The following is a 20,884-nucleotide window of genomic DNA, read 5'->3' on the forward strand; positions in this document are numbered from 1 at the left end:
AGAACTAGCCCATCGACTAACATATACGCCACTTCTTTCCACCTATAAATTTATCTAGCATCCATTTGCTTGTCTAGCACTAAATAATGTTCTACTCAACTGTTCCCAAAAGGTCATTACAATCCATTGAACAAAACCTCCTCTCAGTCCACAAACCTATCAAATCTGCTGGGCATGGTCTGTACTCATACTATGTTGCTAAGGCCTGGTTAATACCCTCCCTCTTATGCTTTAAAACCATTCTGAAAGACTTCCTAGCCAAAATCTGGTTGTGTTCTTGCTCAACCTCAGGATAAGCTATATCTCTAAATATGAACAAGTACCTATTCATATCGTACCCCTAAGGATAAGCTATATCTCTAAATATGAAGTACCTATTCATACTGTACCCCTCCTTACTCTCTTTAATCAGTTTTTCTCCACAATTCTCTTTCTAAATACGCCACAACCCTGTTTTTTCTCAGACATCATATGTATCATCCTGTTTGTATATCACTTGCCTTTAATTTTTCTATAAACCAGCTAAAATTTCTTTAAATATTAAATCATTGTCATATAAGTTGTATCAATTCTTAAGCGATATTTTCACATTGTGTCTGATTTGTTATAATTATTAAAAGTATACATGTTTTTTATTATTTTAGAAGATTGAAAAATTGCTGTTCTCAAAATGTTTTTGTAAAACGTAAGAGCTTTTTTCATGGATCTCCACTGAAAATGAGTACCTAACCAGTCAGACTTTCCCTTTAATCAAATATCAATAACTAACTAGCTAGCTGAAGAAATAACTAAGTACTAGTCCTTCATCTTCAGGCCAGGTGATTTTGGATCCAACACATCAGGCACAGAGATCTTCAAACCTGAGTGGCTTTTGAGATGAATGCTTTGATGCCAAGTCTTCTGCATTGTCCTCAGATCCATTTCTATGTCCCCTTTTTGGACCTCAGCAGATTAAACACATATGTAACAAAGACACCATTCAGAATGGTGATTCTGTCTTGTCTTCATGCAAATGATTGGATGTGCTCTGTAGATCTCTAAGATGCTTATCCCATATCAAGATAGCCAACACATGCTCTTCTCTTCTTATGCTTCTGTCTAGGGGTCAGTCACTTTCAGTTCAGGACTCTGACTTTAGGTCTCACCATAGCCCCCTCCCCGGGTGTTTGTGTGCCTGGCCATTGTCATAACCCATGTGTGATAGATGAGTAGATGTAGAGATTACTTGCTACAGCTCTCTCTGTCCTTGGAGATCTCTATAAACCACAAAAAAAATTAACCAACTCAAGTAATTCTGTCCATAAGATGCTATGGAGACACAATGAGGTGCATAGTATCCCTTCCTTCTGAGAGAATTCCAATCTTAAGCAACTCGATATGAACTCTTCTTCATTTCAAGTCCCCCAGGATACTAGATCCTAGAAATCCGATAGTCCGGTCCGAGATTCTCGGTGCAGATCACTAGATTTCACATGAGAATTCTTGAATGGCTCCTCAGGACACAATGGTCACAACTTTCAGGCCTTTCTTCTGCTCTAATAATAATCCCTTATCTGTGCAGTGTTCATTTACACTGATAGCTGACTTCCCCCTTCATTCTTTCAGGAAAACCCTGTATAGGTTCATAGGTATGTACTAGGTTAACAACCACAGGGGCCATTTTTAACCCTAGCCATTCATCCCAAATCTCTGACAAGCTCTGGTACCCTTGGTAAGTGTAAACAGAGGCTTGGAAGATGAAACATTTACAAGCAGGGGCCGGGGAGATAAATCATTTACAGGCTACCTGTGTCCATTAGAGACACTGATGTCAAAGCAGGGATGAATTTTTACTTCCCCTTCCAGTGATCCAAGTTACATTTGCATTGGGTCAGGGAGGAACTCTGCTCACATAGATGGGAAGCTTTTTCCAGAGAAGTGGTAGTCTGTGGAACACATACCTTTTTCTCCAGCATGTCTATTTTATATTATAGGTAAGGCTTATGTCTTTAGAATGTTTAATTCTAATGCTGCTAGCTTTGCTGATATGCAGTGGGTCCATCAAGGTAGGGGTCTGACAATGCCTTATATGCCAGGCATATTTCTCCCATCAACAGCATGTAGGAGGCAGAATATAGGGAGGTAGTCTGCATAGCACATGTTACTTGCACCCTGTATTTTTTTAGTGAGGAATGTCTGTGGATGTTCCAATTGTTGGATATGTCTGGTTAGTTACATATAAAGGGGGCATTGTACTCAATGATAGGTCTGATGAATGCCGAATATAGTGGAACAGTGACCTCCTTTGACCTAGATGCCATGCCATACCTTTGTTTATATGTTGCACAACATAGAATGATTTTCTCACTACTGTAGACATGTGATAGCTAAAGGCTAGATTACTAAACATGAGTGTACCCAAGTCCTTGACTACTGGGTCAGCTCTTAGGGATGTGTTGTGAATTTCATAGTTGCCAGTATTGGATGATTTATTGAAAGATACTATTATGCATTTCTTGGCATTTAGTTTTAGTCCGTGTATCTGACAGCAGTTATTTGTCAGTTTCAGCCCTTCCTGGAGAACATTTGTGCTGGTGGGGGATTCTATGACTGCTCCTAATTTGCAATCATCTGCAAATTTAGTCAGCCAGAGGCCATTGACATTGGCCTCATTGACTTCAGAGAAGTAAATGCCCCCCAAAAGGAGGGGTCCCAGAACCAATCCCCCAAGGGGACTACATTTGTGACTGTCCTCTTAGTAGAGGTGAACTCCCCAATTCTAACTTCCTGGGTCCTGTCTGTGAGCCAGCTGGCTATCCACTGAGTGACATAAGTGTTTATACCTAACCTCTTGAGTTTGACAACAATGTCTGGGTGGGATATTGTGTCAAATGCCTAGGCCAAGTCGAGGCAGGCAGTGTGAACTGTTTTGCCCTCATCCATTGCTTAGATGACCTTCTCAAAAAAGTTCACCAGTTAATATAAAATGCACTATGGGGGAGGACAATGTTTTAGTTAATATAAAAAAGGCACTATGGGAGAGGACAATGTTTTAGTTAATATAAAAAGGCACTATGGGGAAGGACAATGCTTTAGTTAATATAAAAAGGCACTATGGGGAAGGACAATGTTTTAGTTAATATAAAAAGGCACTGTGGGGAGGACAATGTTTTAGTTAATATAAAAAGGCACTATGGGGAAGGACAATGTTTTAGTTAATATAAAAAGGTACTATGTGGGAGGACAATGTTTTAGTTAATATAAAAAGGCACTATGGGGAGGACAATGTTTCAGTTAATATAAAAAGGCACTCTGGGGGAGGACAATGTTTTGGTTAATATAAAAAGTCACTATGGGGGAGGACAATGTTTTTGTGAATGTTCAAACCCTAGAGGGGAGAGGTGCAGCCCATCCCTGGCAAAGCAGCATGGTCTGTTGACCATCTCCTTCCATGCTGTCAAATATTGTACCCTCTTAGAAGGACACCAGAAACTGTTGCATTTATTAAAGTCCATCATCTTCTGTTCATATTGTAGCATCATCCTTGGAGAAGGTAAAATGCTGCTAAGTGCTAGGCTCATACCAGCCTGGGAGACATATTCTGAAAGCTCCATGATGTCCCTCTTCATATAGTCTAGGGAGGTACATCCCAGGTCATTTACACCCACATGGACTATGACTAATGCATACTGGTACTTGTGGTCCAATGACCTGAGTGTGTGCATAATGTGGCTGATCCTGGCCCATGATAAGCAACTAACTGTGACTTTCCCCTTACTCAACCTGTTGAGAGGAACATCAGTGTGCCTGATAATGAAGTCTTCAATGACCAGAATGTTGGATTGTGTGGTGGCTTGTCTTATAGGCTTAGAAGTAGAGGCTCCATGAGATGTGGCTGTATGTGTTGATGTGGGTGTTGTTTTGAAAGAGTGCATTCTGGGCTGCTGAGGGTATTTGCCATGTGTACTTTTTATAGGAATCATTTAAGGTTCAGGAAGGTTATAATTAAGTGACTCAGCATATGTGGGTCTATGTGTCTGCTTTGAACTGTGTGTGATGGTTGTAACATGTGTAATACTGACAACCTGATGGATATTATCAGTGCTTTTATGTTAGTTCTGTGCCTCCAGTGACATTGTACAACTACATCCCTCATATACCATATCAGATAGTTTGAGAATTAGCTGGTTGTCAGTAAGCATGAGGCAAATTCTACATTGCCTCAGGATGCCCATATCCACCAAGCTGGTAACAGAGATAGGGGAAAGTTCAAATCCATGGCAACATACCTTTTTTTATTGATTAGATGGTTGCAGTAAGAATATAAAGTAATTTCTGGAGTGTCTGTTTACAACTCTGGTGACAGTGCTTGTCATTGCAAACTAGTTGTTCTGTGTGCAGCTAGGTATTAGTGAAATGTCAATGCAAATAAAGCAGAATTTACTGAAGAGAAAGAATTAGCTATGTCAGAAATGATGAAAAGAGTTTTTTTTGCCTGATTGGCTACTGCCTGGCTACTACTGGTGCTGGTCTCACCCATGGCTTCACACTGCTGGGATACAGTGCTCCTTTGCTTCTTCCCTTACTAGATGCAAAACAGTAGCACTAATCCTTTTGCTGATCAACAGTCTTGTCCCAGAGGATGCAAAGATCTGTAAGCTTGTTGTAGCCTTTTCCTGGTAGATGTCATGAATGGCAACCATAACAACCAGGAAGGTCCAACACAGAATCAATCAGAGACCATCAGGAATCAATGCACTGTGCTCCTTCTCTCACCAAGAGCAAAATATAAGCACAAATTCCAAGCTGGCACATGTAATGCATCTGTCATGCTTTCTGGTGATCAGGAGTCTCCAGGAAATAATGTTCCTATGCTCCTTCTCTCACCAGGAGTAAAGCAAAAGCACTAAATTATACTTGAATAGAAGGTTTAGTTCCTTGCTCTACTCTCGGTTCACAGGTAATTAACTTTAACCGACCTGTACTAATTTCTATGTGACTCACAAGACTCACAGCTGCTCTTTCCTAGTTTAAATATGCAATTAAAGACATAATATAAGTAAAACACAATGTAAAGGAAATAAACCACAATATACAAAGTAGAAGAAGGCAATGAAGCAGTACAAAATACAAGGAAGCAAAAACAAACCAGCCTTTTCCTCAAAGCAAGCTATGGCAGAGTCTGAGTGAGGTTTTCCAGTAAAGCCTTTGTTATGGTGTCTCTAACAGCAGTGGCAAGCACAGATGCCTTCTTTCTGAGGTGTGGGGCATTTTCAGGGGAAGAGGGTCTAAAGTGTTTGGAGTTAACAAGAGGCTAATCCTCATATCAGTGTCTTGAAGATCTTAGGATCATAGGAAGTTACTAGGCTAATTGCCCTAGGGTCCTTACAAGCCTAGCCAAGTTCTACCCTTATTTCCATGATCAGCACCTATTGCCCTGTCCAAGAGGGACACAGGTGTAGCCCCCAGGGTGAATTTATGGTTAACCATCCAATCGTCCAGACTGTGTTTGAAGAAGGCCAATGAGGTGCTCTGTTTGACATGAAGTGGGAGTCTGTCCCAAAGGTGTGGTAACGTCTGGGAGACAAATCTGTCCCTTCTGCAAGTTCTATTAATATCACACACCAGGTTAAGTTCTTTAGAGTGAGTAACCTTTGTACCATTTGACTTGCGGATATGCAGCATTTGCAGTAAAGCAGTTTCAGAGATTGACTTACATGCAAGGCAGAGATTGCCTCTGAGTAGTCTGTATGAAACAGAATAAAGTGACAGTGATTTCAGATGATCCACATAGGGCAGATGCTGAAGACCTTGAATTTTCCTTGTGATGAACTTTGTGGCCTCTCCAATTGGTGCAGGTGCTTGGAAAGGTACATACCAAAAGGGGCCTTGTATTCGATTATTGGCCTGATATGGGAAGAGTACAGGGAGGTTATAACTTTTTCCTGGAGGCAGTGCTCTAAATTATGAGACGAGCAATATAGTATGCCCTTCTTACCACTGTGCAGACATGGTGATCAAAGGTAAGGTTGCTGTCAACATGTGTGCCCACTGAGTGCGTATTTAGGGTGTTCCTATTGATGTGGTAGTTAGCAGGAACATAGCTCTTACTGAAAGGGTTGATAATACTTTTTTTGCATTGAGTTTAAGGCCATGGCTTTGACACCAATCATTTGTTTGTGTAAGACGATGTTGACATCATTTGGATTCTTTCTTATGATGCTCCCATTTCTCCCAGTTAGCAAACTTTGTCAGCTAAACTTTACTACTTTTGCATGTAGTTAGAGATATTAGATTCATTAGATCCAGTGTGTCCCATCCCTGATGGAACACCCACCACACTGGTTACTGTGTCTTGGAGGTGGATCCCTATTTCCCTATTTTAAATATGGGTTCTATCAGTGAGCCAGTTAGCAACCCATCTAATGATATGAGTTGATACCTAGCTGGGTGAGTTTGTTAATGATGCCTGAGTGGGGGACAATGTCAAAAGCCTTGGCTAAGTCTAGGTACACTGTATGCACAGATTTCCTCTTGTCCAGGGCCTTGGTGGCTGTCTCAAAGTAGTCCACCAGGTTTAACAGGCATGATCTTCTTTTGAGAAATACAAACTGAGTAAGGTCAAGTGTTTGGAGATTACCTATATCTTTGTTGATAAGGTCCATGATGATTCGCTCCATGGCCTTGCAGATAAGGCTAATTAGGCTAATAGGTCTATAGTTCTGGGGCCAGTGAATACAGCACCTTTGTAAAAGAGAATAACTGTGGCCATTTTCCATTTAGCTGGGATGAAGCCGGTGCTTAGACTATGATTGAAAACAGTACCCAATGGTGTTGCTAATTCTTGCTGGAACCCATGTAGGACACAGTCTGGGATGTTATCAGGTCCCATAGATGATGTGTTTTTGGCCTTAGAGAGGCCATTTATGACCTGCTCTTTAGAGATACAAGGTAGGGGACTGGTGGTAGGGATGTCATGGGGTATGTGTGGTGAGGACAGGGGAGTGAAGTTTTCATAGAACCAGTCAGCCAACAGGTTAGCTATGTCCACAGGCTCAGTATATGTGGTATCATTAACAACCAGTTCAGAACAAATCCGTGCCTTTCCTTTTAGGTTACAGATGTAACTAAAGAATGCCTTATGGTGGTCCTTAGTTAAGCAAACTAATTTGGATTCATAGTTTGCTTTGGAGGACTTCACAAGAAGTCTTATTTGCTTGTTTAAGTGGAGGAGGAAGTGTTTTCAGTTTAGGGCTTGCTCCCTCATACTCTTAGACAGCAATTTCTTGCTCTTATTGTAAAGCCTGTTCTTGGCAGTTGTCCACCAGGCAGGTTTGCCCTTCCTTGAGGTCCTATCAGGTACAGCTGAGTAAATGCAGTTATACAGGTGTTTGTATAAAGCTTTGGTGTGGAACTTTTCGTAGCTGCCTGTTCCATCTGAGGGGGGAGGTGCAATTTATACCATCCTATAAGAGGTTATAATCTGTTTTGGAAAAGATTTTTAGTTTATTTGCTGCTGGGAGGGGGTCAGGCATGCTAGTTACCTCAAATGAGACTGGACAGTGGTTAGATCTCACCAGAGAAGACCTCACAGTGGGGGTGTGACAGTGGTCCCCCATAATGGTAAGCACCAGGTCCAGGATGTTGGCACCCCTTGTGGCGGGGTCAGCCAACTAGTCCAGGGCAGTGGAGTTAACTAAGTCTAGGAATCTTTGGCCACGTGAGTGTGTGCATGAGTAATTTACCCAGTCAATGGATGGGTAGTTAAAGTTGCACAAAACCATGGTGTTTGGATATATCTTCATGTCTCAAGTAGATCCAAATAGGCAGAGTGGGTGTCCTGATTTATGGAGGGGGTATGGTAGCTAGCAATGACTTGACTAGTTATCCTAACATCAGTTAATTGCACTTGAAGTATCTCCAGGGAATCATACTGTTTAACCAATCTGGAGGTGCATTTATCTTTAATGAATATTGATACACCACCTCCTTTAGTTTTCATGCCTTCAGTTTGTGGTCTGAAAGTGTGGAAGGAGGTGTAACCTGGTATGGATGGGGTGCTCTCCACATCCTTGGACCAGGTTTCAGTGACTCCACAAATGTCTGCATCTTCCAAGGTGAGGACTGCTTCCAGTGAGTAGAGTATCATGTTAAGACTCCTAGCATTTAGCAACATAACCTTAAGGGTGTTTTTAGATGGACATTTTACTTCAGGAATTTGTGCTTGAGACACTGCCTAAAAAGCACTATGGGGGTGGCAAGACCTTAGCTAGTATCCAAAATCCTGGGGTGATAGATGAAGACCATCTCTGGCAAAGCATTGAGGTCTGTCGATCATGTCATCCCAGGCTGACAGATACTGGATCTCTTTAGAATGACACCAGAAACTAATCAAACTATTGAAGCCAATCAGTTTCTGTTTGTATTGAGGCATCATCCTAGGTGAAGGTAAAATTCTGCTTAAGGCTAGGTACATACCTGCCTGAGATGCATAGTCCGAGAGCTCAGTCATGTCTCTCTTCATATAGTCCAGAGAGGTACATCTCAAGTCGTTCACATCAACTTGGACGATGATGGAATCAAAACAGTAGCTGTTGTTGAGAGACTTAAATGCATGTGTGATATGGCAGATTCTGATGCCTAACAGACAGCTGGCTGTGACGTTTTCCTTATCCAACCTGGTAAGAAGGACATCTGTGTGTCTCACGATAGAATCACCTGAATAATATGCTTGATTTTGTGTTTTGCTTTAAGGGCTTGACAGGTGAGACACTGGGGCATGAACTATTATATGTAGTGTGCTCTGCAGAGGAAGTATTATGCATAGCATGACGGCATGCCTCCATGAGGGCATGCCTCCATTGGTGCAAGGACTACAGGACATATTTTCTTCTAGCGTAATTTCTATCCAAACCAACATGACTGTTGATTAGTGCATTAACAAATTGGGAGGAATCAGATTCTAAGCTATGAGATTATGGCAATGGGTGATTGCTTCATATCATTTTTCAATACTAATGCATATTTCCAGGAGGAACAACCTTCTTGCCAATGGGCTCAGTAGATCAGTTTTAATGCCTCATGAGTTGTCTCTTAATCCAAAGATTGCTCAGCAGGTTTTTGACCACTGGAGTCATCCTTGCTACAGCCTCTTTACCTCTGCAACCAATAAAAAGTGCAGAAGCTTTGTTGCCCTGATTCCTCCAAAGGGATAGGTTCATAGGTTAGTACTACGCTACCTGCCCTTTCAGGCCATTTTAAGCCTAGCCAGTTACCCCATGTGAGAATCAAACCCTGCACCTTGTGTCTGTAAGGTAAACACCTTAACCATTAGGCCAATCTCCCACCCCCATTCAATGACCCCAGTCATTGAGAGATACTGTAGTTGGGCAGTGGCCCACTGTGCTCCATTATGCTTCACTCCCTTATCCTTCTATCAAGGTCTCTATAGAAAACAACAAGGTGCAAAACCAGTATGATCCTGATTGCACCATACTGGCTCAAACAAATTTGGTTTCCCCAGCAGAGGCCTCACATCAGTCAGCCCCTGTGGCTTCTGAATCCAAGAAAGATCTTCTCTCTGCAGTCTTTCCATATCACTTCTCCCACATTTACACCGCCTGAAGTTCACCACATGGTTTCTCCAATTCCAATAATATCCAGAGAACCTTTGATGTCTACCAAAGTTATACATATCCTTTCTGCATCTCAGAAAGATTCTAAGTGAAAACTTTACCACAGCAAATGGAGCCCTTTCTCCATTTGGGTGACCTCTTTGGGAATGGACCCTTCCAATACCTTGATTCCAGACATAATAATTTTTCTTGCTCTCGGGTTTGATTCAGGTTGCAGTTCCTCTACAATCAAAATTCAGTTAGTTGCCATATCAAATTTTCATTATGGTATAAATTTCCAGTCATTGACATCTCACAAGTTATGTAAAGCCTATCTAAAAGAAATATTTATCTTTCCCTCCAATCAGAGGACCTCTTCCTCATTGGGACCTTAATTTTTTTGAAGTACTAACTAAAGGTCCCTTGTGAACCACCTTCTACCCTGCTAAAATTTCTTTCATGGAAGACTGATTTTCTAGTTCTGATTACCTCAGCCAATAAATTTCAGATTTACAGACCGTATCCTCTGTTCTATTATATTTGGAGTTTCACAAGGATAGGATATCATATATACAAATCCCTCCTTTATTCCTAAAGTGGCATCCAACAAAACATTAAATCAACCTACTCAGTTACCAGAACCATTCCAATAAAAGGGAATATATTCTCCATACTCTTGATGTTTACAGACGATTACAACTTCCTTCATAGAACTAAATCTTTTGGGAAGGGTTCTTGACTATTTGTCTTCTTTGTCATAAACAGATTGGGGCTAAAGTTTGAAAAGCATCCCTTTGCACGTGGTTCTTGATTGTGTTCCTTTTATGTATTCTGTGTACAAGTGGTTGTTGCCATTCAGACCGAAATCTCAGCCTATGAGGTCTGTTGCCACTTCTACAGCCTTCTTTAGAAACTCCTACAGTGAAGAAATTTATGCCAATGTAACTTGGTCTTTGTTGCATACCTTTGTCACAGGTTATAAACTGGATACCATTTTGAGGTATAGGGCTTCATTTGGAAACACTATCCTCAAGAGTCCGCTGTCATAATACAACCTAAGTTTCTTAGTAGCTTGGGTTTCTGACTCATCAGCCAAATCAGATGGCTGGGATAAATAGGACACAGTAGTTGTATACTTAACATAATGCTAGATCCTTACATCCACATCTGATTATATATGACATCCCTCCCCTTTCCAAATTGTCATTCTGGAGGACCCAGAAGACCAAGTTAGTCCTTCTTCAGTCTTCTCCATTTAGACCTATTTCCTTTTTTTATAGGCAGGCTAATTTGATCTGAGATAACTAATGGGACACATGCATTAAGGCTGGGAAAAAAATTAAAGGAGCTCTAGGCTAGACCACTAGTTTTGCTGGCTCAGATCTATAAAGCAGCGCAAGGACCCATCAGTTGTATCAGATGGACATGAATGAAAGGATCTAGTATTATAGTAAGTATAAAACTACTGTTTTCTTTAGGTTTGTACCTCTCAATGTCTTTGTTCAAGATTTCAGGACAAAGCCAAAAGTAATGGAGAGGCAAAGGGCCAAAATCAGGAATATGTTAAATATTACTTTAATTCACTTAAAACGTTAATATAACAACAGGTTTTGAATCAACATACACTTTCTAAACAAAAAGAAGTATAAAACTCTAATATCTGACATTATTGACTGACTGTAAACCCGTAGTGATTTATCAGGAAGTGAAAAATTTTACAAGACTTAGGACAAAAATATTAGTCAAAATCATGGGCATTCTGCAATATTCTGAATGTTTGAAAGGAATGCATTGATAAGAGTTAATATTAATGATAATGGTTAAAAAAGGGGTCTAAAGAGTTTAGAAAGTGTAGGTGCAGAAATAAAATATCAGTCAAAAACAAAGCATTTCATGTGCACAAAGTGTTTAGGAAAGCAATACTTCAAGGAACCTTTATTGTGCAAGTTTAAGCTTCCCGCCTTAAAAGATAGAAAGAATAGAGATAATCAGAGAAGCTTAAAGTCACTTATGCCTCACCTGTACAGGTTTCTTTTTCTTGTGTATGTAACAACTTGAAGAACAGCAGCAAGAAGAAATCCACAACTAGCCACAGCACAAACACAGGTTTAATAAAAAAAACTCTAGCGCCTCGGCTTCCAGTCTTCCAGGAGTAATACAAAACACACAGCTTTACACAGACTTCATATAACACCATTCATCAATTAATTATTCAGTTACACAGTAATTGTTTCCAACTAATCTCTAAATGTAAGCCTACAGGTACCATAGTATTGAACTTTAAAATATAAACAGATTCTTTGCAAAGAAGTTTGTCCTTAATATCACATATTTCACCAATTTTCATAAAAAACTTGCTCTAAAACAGAAGCGTTTAACAAAGAATGATCATCATTATGAACTGTTTGGAAATGCATTGCAACATTACTTTCTATTTTACCATTCTTTGTATCTCTTGTATGTTCCTGTATTCTTACTTTCAATTTTCTTTTGCTTTCTACTATATAAAATAGATTTATTTTTCTTGTGTGCCTAGACCCCCCCTTGCTTCCCACCAGGCTTCTCTGCCCCCTAAGGCTTCTGATTTGAACATAGGCTCTCCTCCAGGTTCTGTTTCCAAGAAGACTCCAATAAATGTTAGTCACAGCAAGCAAAATGAGCCATTATCAAAACAAGGCAATGCCCAAAAGAAAGGATAATCTCAGAATAACACAGATAAATTTAGTATAAAAATGAAAAATCAAGTTTTCACACAATAGTGCATTCTCAGGTTTTAAAAAACATAAATATTAAAGCCATTTAAAACAGATAGTAAGTCATTTGACCCCATCAATTTAACTGGTTTGATTAATGAGTTTAATCTAATACACTATAGTCTTGTTTTTACCTTCCTTGCATTTTGTTGTTTCAGTTTTAGGGCAGGCTTTATACTATCCTGACCATTCAGACTCAATGGGGGCATCAGCTCTTAGCATGGTTATCCATTTATATTCAAAATATTCTGTTTTCAACCTAATAATCCCACCCCTCAGATTACTAGCAATACACTGTAAGACAGCAAGCATGAATTTATGTGTCTCATCGGTCCAAAACTGGGACTTATAAAATATATTGGTTTGCATTTTCTTTCTTATTTCTGACAAATGTTCACAAATGTATTCCTTCAATTTCATATTCAATTTGCCAACACAGAGTGTTGTACACTTTTACAGACAGTAACATAAACAATATTTTGTGTATCATAGCCTACATATTCTTTAAAATAAAATTCCCTTCCATTTACAGGATGTTTTAATGATTTACCTTTAAATGTATGCATACAATAATTATATTTCAGACAAGGGAATGTTTCACATCTCTAACTACACAGTATTTCTGTTCTTTATAACTAAATATTTCTTTCAAATTAGAGAGACTCTTATAAGAGAGAATGTGGGTTGCCCAGATATTTGCATATTTAATTCTTTAATTCCCTTCAGAATATACCAGATCTTCTTTGGATGCATACTAGTCCAGTGCAGTTAGAAAATATTTCAGCATTTTTACAGCATATAAACATCCTGCAAATGGAAGGGAATTTTATTTCAAAGAATTTTATTCTGAAGAATATGCACACTGTGGTATATGGTTCTGACATGAGTAGTCTTCCTCTTGGATGATACCCAAATTAATAAGATGTCTCAGCTGATGGTAAAGTCTGCATGATGAAACCTCATTGTGGTGGCCCATGTGTTGTAGAGAACTGACAGCACACTTTAGCCTCCTGAGGAATGGACATTTTGGTTGCAGATACCTCAGGTGTACTCCAAAGTCACATTGTTGACTCTGAAGAAGGCTCCGACTCTGAAGATTTCAAATGTGCACTATCCTAATAAGGAGTCTCATGCAGTGAATGGATCAAGGAAGAGCATTTGCATGCCCTCTGTATTATTCTTTAGGGACATAAACTGTCTATCCCATATGTTTCACTTCCTGGGATAACTGGTTGATCAAAGAAATGTCAGCCATTTTATTGATGACTAATCTAACAATAAGCTTGTCTCACAGGGCAGCAAATTACTTCCCTAGGGCAGAGGACACAAGACTTGCTGTATGTTGTCAAACCTGACTCTGCTTAACTGATTTTGCTGATGATTCATTGGATAATTTTATGAAAACCTCTAGATTGGACTTTGCATTTTAATCAAACACTTAAAGCTGCACTTGGGAAACAAGTACAGGAGTGAAAGAGTCTCACTGCTGTTGGTATCAAAATTAAAAATTCCACAGTGTTGATTCTCATGAACAGAATGCAACTCTCTTCAGCTGTGGTTCTGTACAGTCAACAGGGGCATAACAGCAGAAGTTCTTTCAAATGCTGATGTGAATGCTGCAAATTCCTGAATGGCTATCAAACTAGATGCAACTTCAACAATTGCCAACATAGTTGAGGTTACCTTGATTTCTCTTCTGAGGGCCATCATTTTGTTCCATAAGATCTTACCCAGTTGTTTAATGCTGGGAGCAATTGAGATATCTAGTCCATCTCTCTGTTTGTCTGCATGGATGTCCATAACATGGGAAAAGTGGGTAAGGATGGTTATATCCATAGGTCATCCATTTCTATCTCTCCAAGCCACAGACTGTTGCCCTCCTAGACATCTGGTCATTTTAAAAGTGTACACCAAGAAAAAAGGTAGTAAACTTTCTTCAAAAGGGAGTCAACCATGAACTTCCCATTTCACAAGAAATGGTTAGGCTTTTAGTTGAGATTATTTTTAGTAAGAAAGAAAATAAAGGACATTAGGTCTATTCTCAAGTTGAGTGACCTGAACCAATGTGTTACAAAAAAAAGTACTACATTCACATGGTCATTGTACCATTGAAATTTCCTGAGTGTCTGAAGAAGACTGGAGGTGCATTTTGGACATTCAATATATCTGTTGTCTCCATGTTATAATTTCCTGGGATTCCAGGAGGTATCTGTAACTCCAAGCAACAGCCTGGTTGTTATCAGTTCCAGATGCTACCATATGGCATTATTACAGCCCCAGGGTGTTAAATAAGTAAATTTCTGTTGTTAAAGTGAACTAGAAGTTGCAGCGCACCAGGATTTTACCTACTGGTACCTGACTGGCTCAAGTGCCCCAACTGTAGACATTCATAGTGAACATTGCAATCTCCCAGTTGATGCCTATGTGGATCATCACATTCACTGGGTGCATTCTGAGCTTTTCTCTCCATACACAGGATTTTGTCTGTCAAGAATATGAATCATCAGATACTCCAGAATCAAACTTTCTGTCTGCTCTCTATCCTCATCTTTGGGACTTATGGCAGACAAAATAAATATGATTCCCAGTGCTAGATATCACAGGAGAGTAGTTTAGTGGACCACAAAGATTTGGTGGGATCAACTTGTAGATTACATGACATTTATAATTAGAATGTCCCTGAAATGCAAACAGCATGCCAGTTGGCTGTATGAGTCCATCCATTTCCCGGGTAGATCCTTACAGTCTCCCACTCTGACTGTGGCTTTCATAATAGACAACTGTATTTGGATTGTTTGGGGGCATTTTCAAGAGCAGAAGGTCCAGGCTGTGTGGTCACAGGCAAAGGCCAGTGTGCACATAAGTGTTTTAGCGATGAGGGCCTTCACTCCCTATGACTGACTACTTGGTTTCTCCAGTTCTTTTAATGACCAAGGACAAAGAAAGGGTGGTCTAGATATTGACTTTTGCCCAGAGACCAAATACCAGAAAAACTTTAATAAATTGACTTGTTCTTCAGTTTGGGATAGGACCATGTGCTTAGACCTGTTTACTATCCATGCTCCCATATTCCTTGATTTTATTTATAATAATTATTTGATTTGGGTTAAGTTACTATTGTATTAAAGTTTATTTGGCAGCTATATACAGTTTCCATCAGGCCAATAATGCCTTACCTTCTTTGACAGTTTGTAAAGCCCTCTTGAAAGGTATCTTTGTTACGTGTCCTCCCTTCTGTGATTCTACCCGACCTTGGGATCTCTACTTTGCTTTGGAAAAGTTAGTTCTTGTGTCCTTTGAACCAGTAGCCTCTATAGAACTAAAACATGTTTCCTGGAAGCCTTTCTGTCGCTGATACCATTACATCAGTTGGAAGAATTTTTCAATCCTCTTTACCTGTTTTTTCATTAAGACATTCATGAGAACAAATTTTTCATTCACACCCAAAGTAGGAGCTGAAACAAATTTGAATTGGATTATTAATTTGCCAGTCTTTTTTCAAAATTGGTCAAAGAAAGATGAATACTTATTGCATTCCATCTGTCTGGTTAGCTTAAATGTTATTCTGTTAAAACAAAATGTATAAGAAAATACTCCCCTCTTTTTGTTTCACTCTCAAAAATGAAACTGGGCTCTAAGTTTTCAAAGTTTACTCAATCATAATGACTTTCTGATTGCATTAGGTTATTTTATCTAAGCTTAGAACTCACTCTACCAGAGCTGTAGCTACATATTATTATTTTTTTTTTATGAATGCATCCATGGATTCTATCAATGTCATTGCTAGTGAGCATCAGCACATTTGCAAGCCAGTATTTCAGGTCCAGATCATCCTTTGGAGGTAAATAAAGAGATATGTTGAATGAGGAGTCACCCAAGAGGATAAGCTTTGTACTTTGTTCTCAAGGTGATAAGATGGAATTCCAAATGCCAGAAAACAAAAGTCATGAACTTACTGCAATGATAGATTTATACTGGCAGTGCAATTTTCATCAGCACAGACTCCCTCCTTTACTTACCTTAGCCCTGACAGGGCCTGGAAGTGTTTGGTTGTTGACATGTTTGAATTAACTATAGTTACAGTTATTGATCCATATTGGCACCATCTGTAGGACAAGTGAAAGGGGTTTGATATCCTGTGAAAATCTTAAATCCCAAGATATCAATGTCATTCTGGCCTTAGTCCTCAAGACAATGAAGTCAAAATTACCAATACAGATTTAATGTTATGGTAAATTCTTAACTGTCATTTTTGCCTGTGTCGACAGAATGATAACCCTGTGGGAAGTGAGGGCAAATCCTTCACATCTGCAAGGGAAGGAGGTTCACCCACTGTACCTCATTTCTTAATGTAATATCTCCTAATTGCAGTCTCACAGAAAGTTAGTTATAGTTACGTAAATTGTGTAACTGTTTTCAACAAGTACAATACATAGTCACTGGAAGAAGGGTTATATTGAAAACAGACCCAAAAATCATTTAAGTGATGACTATTCAAATGCCAGGTCTGGAAGATGAGTTACAAATAGATTATAAAAGACATTTTATGAAAGAGTATTGTTTCTTTAGAGATCCTGATATTACGTTTTTTTTAGTTGAAAACAGCCTGCTGTCTGATGTGTTCACAATAAAGTGAATTTAAAAAAATTGTGTTGTGTGCAATGGTGATCACTTAGTGATCTGATGTAATGCTATTATCTTCACTAAGTACTAACACGTGCTGCTGAAGTTTGCAAACATTGCCAAGTACATTATATTTATTATTTATTAAACGTACAAGTAAATATACATCTATGTATAGAATGGAAAAAACAAGTAAAATAATTTAATTAACTAAAACAAGAAAAAAGCCATGCATATAAAACATAATGTACAGCAAAGGATCTAAACTACCATTTATGTAGCACATTCCAAGAGAAAATCAATGTGCATAAGAAAACTAATAGCAAACTAAGATAAATGCTGTCTAAGTCAGCTTTGTGGCATTGACAGATAAAGTCCCAATTACAGCCCCAGTGACTTCAGTATCTGAAGGAGCTGGCAGGAAAGATGTGTATATGCATACTTGAGGGGACAGGAGGTGAGATGGTTCCTGGCTGACTTGCTGATGCTTTGGGGTAAAAGAGGGCATGCCTGTAGCAGTGAGCCAGTGCAGGGTTACTTCTTGGGCAATTAATGTGAGATTTAAAAATTGCTTTAAGTTTGTTTAAATTAATGTCTTAATTTGATCTGTGGATAATGAGTAGCACTATCAGTAGAGGAATTTTACATTTCTTCATTATGTGGCTAAATAATATGTGAATAAAAATAACCATTTTGTTTTCTAGAATTAAAGCATGAAATTCATGTTTGGAGACTGACTGCTCAGCGCATTAATCCCGCAAGTCGAGAAGAGATTGCTGTAAGATGCCTTTTGATTCAGAAAGTACAGACATTGGAGAGTGCTCTTAGGAAGAAGCTTAGATCATTCCAAAGGTAATGCTTTGCTGTACACATGCAGATATTGACAGCATGTGAGCTGTGAACTGCAGGAGAATTGTAGTCAAAGCTAATACACTCACTGAAGTCATTTTTTTTCATAATACTGAGTAAGAAAGTAAGTTATCTGAATTCTGTTTGCGAATGCAGGGTACTTAAGCAGATGCAAAGTAATTTATACTACTGGGCAGAAGAATAAGCAATCCAAGTCATTCCAGAGGGTCAAAGCACCTTCCCTATGTGGGTGTCTATTCCCATACACCTACTATGAAGGTAGCCTCCCAGCAGTGACTTTATGAGCCTAGTACCCACCCTAGGCCATACATTTGCATTCCACGACCTTTTCTGAGGGAAGCTATGTAGTATGGACAGCTTTGACTTAAACCCCACCGAGAGATGAACACTCCTCTGTCTGCTCTATTGAGCACTTCAGCCACTAACTGAACTTGGGCCACCTGGGTTGTAATCAAGATCACATCCCTCTTTGTTGGCACTGGCCTCTTCAAAAAAAATTCTAAGTTTAATTGAACTGAAGTTTTGGTCTGCTTGTGCTTTCTGGTTTAAGCCTCAGAGAATTGACTCTTAGCAAATTTAGGGAAAGCTACTTCCAAAAGCAAACTTCACTTTGTCAAGAGTTTCATATAGCATCTACTGCAACTGTTCATGTGGAAAAATCACATCATCTGTATGAGATAGTTAGAAAGTCATTGCAAATAAGGGGAAGAGAGGAGTGTTTACTAATAACATAACTGGCCACCATGTTTTTTTTTGTTTTTTTTTGTAAGAGTCTACTGACCAGGGAAAGGTTGAGGTTTTCTTGTAGGAGTGCCAAGCTTTTCACCTTTATCCCTTCCATGTTGTTTACTTCTTCCAGTTTTATTTTTGATTCTTGTATTAAAACAATGCCAGGATTTAGATTCACAAACTTAGTCAGGTATGTGCACTTCATCCATTATAGGCAACATACACCACTAACTTTCAGAGCAAACAAAATGAAGTCCAGTCCATATATAAAAACAACACTGAAGACTCAGTGAACAGTACTCTCACTGTGTAACCTCACTAGCCTCTGTGCAAACATTATTGGCTCAATCTTTATTTGGATAATATGTAGCTAAGGGAGGAGGTAGTAATAAAACCAGTCCTATTATTCGGCATCAGGGACTAAGCTCAAACTGTAGGTTTTCCAAGAGCACCAGCCCCAAAGGCAGACTGAAATCACCTCAGATCAGTACTGGTAGCAAATCATCATCCTTAACAATATAATTTAAGTGGAAATGGCATGTAGAACATAAAGTTGTGACTGTTGCCAAGGTGCTGGATTACTTCTTCTTCCCACATTCCTTGTTATTCATCCTTTATGGTTGACTTAACTGCTATTTGGCATGGTGCAAGGAGTCAGCTTCACTAGCATTTGGATTCCTGTTCTTACACCAATCAGTAAGTGACATGCATCACGGATTGCAGGGAACAGCTCTTGTCACTGCTTGTGTCTCTTCTTGGATACTGATAATGCTATGCTATCCACTGTGATCTAACACTGATCCTTTCACATGTCATGTTTTCCTGTGTGCCATTGTATATACACACTGAACATTTAATTAGGATGATTGTTTTGTTTTGGACTACAGTTCATTACAGGTACTGGCATGTGTTTGAGGGATTGTTACACAATGGGAAGCGGGATTTTGTTATTTCTCCACTGTTATGTGAACTAAGAGTTGGTATATGTATATAATATTTTATAGGGGGTATGGAGGAGTGCATGGGGCTTGACCTCTGCATAAAACTTTTTTTCAATTAATTGAATTTTGATCATTTGTGGACAATGTAGTATATGCTGATTTAGTGATGTAGTGAAGTATAATCTTACACATACACACGCACGCGTGTGTCACTATTTTGATCTATCATAGCAGAGCTTCAGGAAATGTTTATGTTATCTTTTTGAATTCTTCCACATAGTTAACATAACTTACCGTTCTCACATTGTAAACCGTTACACACGCATCCCACATCTTATTTGCCAAAAAGGGATGATCTTTGTTACCTGCTGTCTGACAGTTTACTCTAGGCTGTCACACCCTCATCATACCAGACCTGTTTTATTCTTATTGTGTCTCTTGCAGGTGCTCTTCAGTCATTCTCATGATTTCTTTGAATCTGGTCCCAGATATGTTAGATCTGAGTTCACTGCAGGCTTTTCATGAGACTTATGTTCCCCCTCCCATTCATCACTAACTACATCCATAACTCCTGTTACACTGTGAGAAAATGGCAGCACAATATTTAAACCTCAGTGGTCTGTTGCACACACCTTTGTACATAAGAATGACATGAAGTAAGCGCTTGTCTTAAATTGATTTGCATGTGCCGTTGTGTGGCCCTAATGTCGAGCATAAACAGCTTGATGATATCATTTCTATTAATGATACAAGGTAAACTTTTCATCATTTCAGATGCTCAAAGTGGGAGATTTTCTTACTGAAATGTGGTGTTTCTGTATGATAATCTATACTGCTAGCCAAGTGAAAAGGACAGTTTTCATTTTATTTTTAAAATTAATCTTTGCTTTGCATAAGATTATAGTGTTTCAGACACTTCATCACAGTATTGTGCAGAACACAGAGGAAGGATAATGTATATTTTCTATCTAAAATTTTAGGGAGTTTGTTGTTTATTACAAAACTATACAAACAGTCATGCAAGTGTAAGGATAGGTGGTGATCCGTAGTTAATAGGGCACACTCTTAGACCTCTGACATTGAGAAATTCTTTGCAACCCCTCCCACTGAACATTTCATTCAGAGCAGCACAACTTTTTCTGCTTCGTTAGAGGGCAGAGATTCACCTTTAATGTACTTATTAGCATTAGTTTACCAATACTGTAGTAAACATTCTGTCTGTGGTTCCTCAACCACAGACTGGTCCCACATTCCCAGACTGGTCCCACATTCCCAGACTGGTGCCACATTCCCAGGCTGGTCCCACATTCCCAGACTGGTCCCACATTCCCAGGCTGGTCCCACATTCCCAGGCTACGCTCAGAAATAACTTTCA

General features: G+C 39.2%; 1 protein-coding gene across 1 annotated transcript in view; it reads left to right on the forward strand.

Moving 5' to 3' along the window:
• Positions 1-20,884, forward strand: part of OCA2 (OCA2 melanosomal transmembrane protein) — a 1,553,018-nt gene that overhangs the window by 699,108 nt on the left and 833,026 nt on the right. The window contains exon 13 of the mRNA XM_044071808.1: positions 17,674-17,821. Within this exon, the coding sequence (XP_043927743.1) occupies positions 17,674-17,821 (148 nt within the window). The remainder of the gene's footprint in view (positions 1-17,673; positions 17,822-20,884) is intronic.

This window comes from Protopterus annectens, chromosome 5.part0 (assembly GCF_019279795.1).
Source record: "Protopterus annectens isolate FY-2018-M chromosome 5.part0, PAN1.0, whole genome shotgun sequence".
NCBI lineage: Eukaryota > Metazoa > Chordata > Ceratodontiformes > Protopteridae > Protopterus > Protopterus annectens.